Here is a 6,646-nt window from a genome sequence, read left to right as displayed (position 1 = left end):
TGTTTGTCCCCCCCAAGATGGAAAAACCCTGCTGGGTACTTTCCAAAGGTTTCATTTTAAAATGTTTCCACTTACAGATCTTTTAAAAATGCCAAGGGATTTGGAAGAGCAGTAAGAAATCTACTATCTGGGTGATAGTCATTCAGAGATTCTTGTAGGGTGCCTATTACATGCCAGGCACTAAAATAAGTGCTACGGATGTAATGATGACCCTAGGCGGTCCTGGTTACTGCCCTCAAGGCACATACAGTCTGACGGGAGAGGCCCAACTAGGTAAGGGTCATGCTAACCAGTGCATAACTGCAAAGTGAGATCAGTGTTAGGAAGGAAAGCATGCAGTGCTGGGAGAGCCATTCCCTAAGGAGGAGAGGTTAGAGCTGAGTTGAAAGATGGATAAAGGAAGAAATCTGTTGTTCACCAACTATTAGGGCTGGATCTCTCTCTCTCTCTCTCTCTCTCTCTCTGTCTCCACCCCCAACATCCAGTACAACTCCTCTATTTATAGATGAGGAAACTGAGGCCCAACAAAGCTAAAACTTGCCCAAGGTCAGAGCTAATTATAGAAACCAATGATCCCAATACCCAATCTCTTCCTGCTAAATCACCTGGATTTTATTTATATCCCAGCTATAGATTACCTCAATGCCAATAAAACACAGAATATTGAGTTAAAACCACACCCCTCAAGACCACAAGCATAAATAACGATCGTGTTTTAATGTAGATGATACCTTTTTATTTTGCAAATCCAGAGACTTCTCATCGTATCAAAATCCAAGACAGCTTGATTTCTGTAAGAACGCGAAGGCCATAACCCTGCTTGAAATGCACTAGCAAATTTCTCTAACCGTGCAGTGCTAATTTAGGCGTGAGCTGTGTGTTCAGGCTGACTTCACGCCCCGGCTAGAGTTTCAGATTTGCACAGGGCGATTGGGTGGCTCTTTGCTGTTTCACTGCAAGGATCTTTCCCTGGACTCCGGAAGCCTCTGGGGAATTTACCGCGGCCGAAGTGGTCGTGTTCTCGCCAGTGTGTGCATGCGATGCATGGTGAAACATTCTTTTGAAAAGCCCGTGAAAATCCACTCGCAATCCGTGCGTGTGCATGTAAAATCGCAGAGCAAGGACCGGAAAGACCCGCAGCGGAGCACACCCTGACCCGAGGTTACTTCTGGGGAGCCGCAGTCACGGGGAGGGGATGTGATATGGTCTTCTTTTTACTCTAGATATGCCTGAGCTTTGTAAAATTGTACACAAGAACGTATTTGCGTATTACACATTTAATACATTTGTGTTAATATTTTAAAAGATTCTTAAACAAACATCTCAGTACAACAAAGGTGCATCGCTGCAGAGAGCAGCAGCGTTTCTCGTGGATGTGACTGTCTATTCCAGAAACCTCAGAGTAACACCCCGCGCCCGCCCACCCTTGGACCATCATGGAACTGATGATGGAAACGTACTCTCCAGGACATCCCAGCGGGAGATTAGGAAAGTTGGAGGCGCCTCGCGGGTCGCCGCACTTGCCGCCCGCGCCCCCCTAACCCGGGCTTTTAGGGAAGTCTCGACTTTGCAGCGTGCGTACCCCACCGCCGCACCCCTCTACTGGTGCTGATGCGTGAAGGTGCGGCCGCGGCGGGCGGGGCAATCCGAGCCCGCACCCCTACCTCCTATCCCGCCCCCTCCCCGCCGGCCCCGCCCGCCTCGCCCCCAGCCTGCGCCCCGGGCGGCCGGCCCGCCCCTTCCCCTCCGCGCGCAAACGAACCTCTCGACGCCGCGCTCCGCGGCTGCCGGCTGGGGCCGGGCGAGGGAGGGGGTTAGCCCGAACAGCCCGACTCTGCAGTTGTCTCCCGAGCGCGGGCTGCGCCGCCCGAGCCGCTAGGCTGGGGAAGCACTAGCCGTTCGCTCACGGGCCGGCTCCTCCAGGCGCTCGCAGGCATGCAGCCCGGGAGCAGGCGGCGCGCCCCGGGCCGCTGCTGAGCCGGCCCGGGCGGCGGGGACCATCGCCTGCCGAACCCCTCCCACCTTGCCCCGGGGCCGACGAGCGGCGTCCCGGCACCCCCTCTTCGCCCGCAGCCCCGCCAGCGCCACCCCCCGCGGGCTGCAGGGGCTCATGCAGCCGCCAAGGTAAGCGCGGGCCGGGAGCGGGACGGACCCGGCTTTTGACAAGAGGCGCCGCCGCCACTTGCTCGGGGCACGACACCGCTGTGGTCCTCCCCAACCCTGCGTCTCATCTTGCTCCCATCTTGCCCAGATTTGGAGCTTTGCTGCGCCTCAATCCCTTTAGGTCTTGGCAGCAGTAAAGTTTTTGTGGTTTGGTATTTGCTCTTTTTTCCTAAAATGCTCTCCCCGGGCAGCCGGCAGCGCGCGTGGTTGGGCAGACCCGGCGAACGTCTGTACCACTGTGCGCGTGCTGGGAGCTCCCTTTCTCCCGCGCGGCCGTTGCAATCGGCCAGCGGAGCCTGGGACTGAGCGGGCCACCCGGCTGTCCAGCCGTGAACCCCCATTGGCACGAGGCGCCCGGCCCCCTCCTCCTGCTCCGCGCCCGGCTGCCTAGCCAGCTGCAGAGCCGCGGCTGGAGCGCCTGCCCCGGGGGGGGTCGACGCGGCGCACTGTCTGAGCTCGGGTCCGAGCGGTCTTTTGCCTGGGAGGGCAGGTGCTCGGGAAGGTGAGGGACTTGGGATGAGTGTTTAAGGGGTAGGATCCCCGAGTGGCCTTGACGTTCCTAAGTGGGCAGGTGGGCCCGACGGGCGGGGCACAGCGACGGCTGCGCGCGTGGCCCGAGCCGTGGCTCATCCCAGGGAACGAGTGGGGCAGGGGAACAGGTGTATTTAGGGGGAGGGCCGATGTGGGGGACGTTCGGATGCAATTCTTGATTGCACCCTCTTAATGTAATTTCATAAGATTTGCTCGGAGGTAGAATCAGTTCCCCCAAATTGATTTTTTTAATGGGAGCCTGCGAGCTGCTATTATGTGGTGTGGTTTCGGAAGGCGTTGGATTGTATTTATTTTATAAATCGGATGTCTTGCGATCGGATTAGGGGAAATCGCGCCATCTAGCGGAAATGGTACGCTGCGCGTTTCTTTCAGGCCGAGAAGTTGGGCGTTCTCAAAGTAGGAGATTCCGGCGCGAGGCGTGGAGGCAGGAACCAGCAGGCGGGTCCTGGGATGAGTATTTCTAGGTGTGTTTACAGTCCGGCTGAGCGGGAGCTCAGCGACGCCCCCAGCTCCGCACGCCGAGCTCAAGGGCCAGGATTGCAGGTCGTACTGAGTGGCAGGTTGTCACCTCGAGGAGATCGTCACCTTCTCCTTCTGGCTTGAAGGTCCTCTAGCAAGAACATAACGTAAAGTGTTGCCTGCCTGTAAGTCTGTGCCTGTTCTCTGGGCATCTATCCCAGAAATCGGAAAAACCTAGGCACGGACCGTGGTCTTCTCCCGTGTATCACAGATGAGTGATTTTTCAGGCGAACCTTGAGCCATAACCCCTAGAAAAGAGATTGGCTGTGCTCTAAAGGGCAGCTGAAGAAGAGAATTGGGAAAGAGTCTGGTGCAGATCTGTACAGGAAAGGTATAATATACCAAAATGGCATTTTTTTACGCAAAGAAGAGGCTTCCTGCTGTTCCACTGCCACAGTGAGTGACAAGCAGGCCTCCTTTATGAGAGGTACATGACCTCCAGTTAGCAACTGGGGCAGACTTTGCTGGACAGCAAGCGAAGCGGACAAAGACTGTGGGTGGGGCTCCCAGTCCTTGGTGCCTGGTTTTTGCTGCCACCTTCCAGGCCAGATGATATTAACACTGAGCTGGACCCTCCCTGTTCTGAAGTGTAGTCTGCTTCCTTGTACAGCAGTGTGGTGTTCTCCTTGTGGGGAGGACCCTTGCCCCCTTAAGATCCTCTGAGCTGTGGTGGTGGTGAGGGAGGTCCCAGCCTCCTTTTTTTCAATAGCCCTGCTCCCATCATTTCCCTCCCAGGTGACTGGTGCTTATGCTCTGAATAGACATATGGAGTGGTGGGTGGCTTATCTGCTTACTCCCCACGCTATCTCAAACTGCCTCGCCGTTTGCAGGGGTTTATTTAATAACTAGATTTATGACAAAGAGGGTCTTGCAGTAACCTGGCATCTTATTCAAAGTGGCCTTCTCTGACCTTTGCTAAGAAACCTCTGTCTGCTTTCTTTCCTTACAAGCCTCTCCAAGGCGTGACTCGCTCTCTCCCCAGTGGGTGTAATAATACAGAATGGAGGATGAAAAGCTCCTGGTTAATATGACCCTTGACTTGTCTCTTCAACCGCCCTGTGGGAGCCCAATACAGGAATTCTTAGATGAGGAGACGCAAAATAAAATGAATAGGTACTGAGCATTCCTAACATTGGGACAGGGAGTTTTTCAAGTCACTCTCACTGTGATGCTCGCTGCTTCTCGGGAGCAGACAGGAAGAGGTGCTGGCATTTCCACTTCTCAGAAGAGGAAGCTGATGCCCAGAGAGGTGAAGAGGAATAGCCAAGGTTCTGTGAGTTTAAAGTGCTTTTTTCCCTACAGCCTTGCTACCAAATGAATTAAACTCAAGCACTTGGTTTTACCAAGTATGGTCCCCAGATAGGGCATGCCTTAGGAGATATGTTCACCTATCTGTCCAGAAGCCTGCCATCCAGAAAAAGAGACAGGATATACCCAAATGAAACTGATCATAAAGTTCAGGCTTATTGGAATCTGTTATTTCTGTGAAATAAGAAGGCACTCCTGGGCTTCCCTGGTGGCGCAGTGGTTGAGAATCTGCCTGCCAATGCAAGGGACACGGGTTCGAGCCCTGGTCTGGGAGGATCCCACATGCCGCGGAGCAGCTAGGCCCGTGAGCCACAGCTACTGAGCCTGCACGTCTGGAGCTTGTGCTCCGCAACAAGAGAGGCCGCGATAGTGAGAGGCCCGCGCACCGCAATGAAGAGTGGCCCCCGCTTGCCACAACTAGAGAAAGCCCTTGCACAGAAACGAAGACCCAACCAGCCAAAAATAAATAAATAAATAAATAAATAATAAAAATAAAGGAATTCCTTTAAAAAAAAAAAAAAAAGAAGGCACTCCTACTTAAAGATCACTGTTCTAGAACGTGACTTATAACCTCCCAAGTGTAAGTTCAAACCACGTTTACGTGTCTGCAGTGTTCCTGTGGCTCTCTGGAGAATGGCTTTGCTTTTCAAACAACATTCATTGTTTATTCATTCAACAAACACAACATAGACTTAACTTGAAGGAAACCCAGGCTTTCTCACCTGTGGTATCCAGCCCCATTCAGATGACAGGCTTCTCTTTTTCTTATTTTGACTGAATGACACCACAATTTCAGCTTCCCTTCCCTTAGCAACAGACCTCTGAAGAGCAATGAACAGGGCAATGGAAAAAATGAAGAACTGTCTCGCCCAAGTGTGCAGACAAGGTCAGGCAGAAGTCAGTTTCCTTGGTGACAAATGAACATCTTTTAAAACGATGCCAGTTTCTTAGCCAGGTCTGACCTATGAGTAGAAAATGCTGTATCACACTAGAGCCTCTGGGTCAGGAGGCAAGAATACCCACTGAGGTGTGAAACTTCATAATCTATGGGCAAGAGGAAGAAGAAATTTTGAGATTTGGGCAGAAATTGGAAAAAATGCTAAATGCAAGTATCTTTTATAGCCCCATTTGAAAGATTTAAAGTCACTGCTGCTTGACAAACATAAATGTGCATTGCGTACCTTATAAAATTATTATATCCAGATTACTACTGTAAAAAATTAAAGTGTAGCAGGCACTGTTTTTGTGGAAAATAATGACAAAATTGCCGGTTGATTTTACTTCTCATTTTTCAACTGTTTGTTTAAAGCAACATTCCAAGATGGAGAACTTTCAGGAATCAGGACCCTGGATTTGCCAGAGTCTGAAAATCTGGCAGAAACTTGAAAACAAAAGATTCTGTCAACAATCTGGTAAAACAAGACCAATTCTTACAGATTCTGTGTCCTCCACAGGGCATAACAAAGATGAGTGGATATGAGTACCAGTGCCCTAAAGCTTGTTGATTGATATCTCACTAGGGTATCATTTAGTAGTTACCATCCGATGTGGTTTCCACTTCTGTTTTATTTTTTTGTCTTTGGTAGACGCTCAGAGCCCAAGGTCTCTGCAGCAGCTTGCCCTGGCTGACAACAACAATCTGTCCTGATGATACCCACTCTACATCTGCCCTTGTGGACAGAGATATTCTCCCTCAGTCCTCAGCAAGAGGCTCGGTACCATTACTTACCCTTTTTTTTATTGAAGTGTAGTTGATATACCACATTATATAAGTTACAGGTGTACAATATAGTGATTCACAATTTTTAAAGGTTTTACTCCATTTATAGTTACTATAAAATATTGGCTATATTCCCCACGTTGCACAATATATCCTTGTAGCTTATTTTATACATAATAGTTGACATGTCTTAATCCCCTACGCCTGTATTGCCCCTCCCCACTTCTCTCTCCCCTCTGGTAACCACTAGTTTGTTCTCTATATCTGGGAGTCTACTTCTTTTTTGTTATATTCACTAGTTTGTTGTGTTTTTTAGATTCCACATATAGGTGATAACATACAGTATTCGTTCTTTGCTGTCTGACTTATTTCACTTAGCACAAT

General features: G+C 50.6%; 1 protein-coding gene across 1 annotated transcript in view; it reads left to right on the top strand.

The window, feature by feature from the left end:
- The first annotated feature begins 1,744 nt into the window (after positions 1-1,744).
- Positions 1,745-6,646, top strand: part of RGMA (repulsive guidance molecule BMP co-receptor a) — a 45,232-nt gene continuing 40,330 nt past the window's right edge. The window contains exon 1 of the mRNA XM_057544028.1: positions 1,745-2,124. Coding sequence (XP_057400011.1) covers positions 2,111-2,124 — 14 coding nt within the window. The 5' untranslated portion in view covers positions 1,745-2,110. The remainder of the gene's footprint in view (positions 2,125-6,646) is intronic.

This window comes from Balaenoptera acutorostrata, chromosome 3 (genome assembly GCF_949987535.1).
Source record: "Balaenoptera acutorostrata chromosome 3, mBalAcu1.1, whole genome shotgun sequence".
Lineage (NCBI taxonomy): Eukaryota > Metazoa > Chordata > Mammalia > Artiodactyla > Balaenopteridae > Balaenoptera > Balaenoptera acutorostrata.
This window is presented reverse-complemented; position numbering and strand designations above follow the sequence as displayed.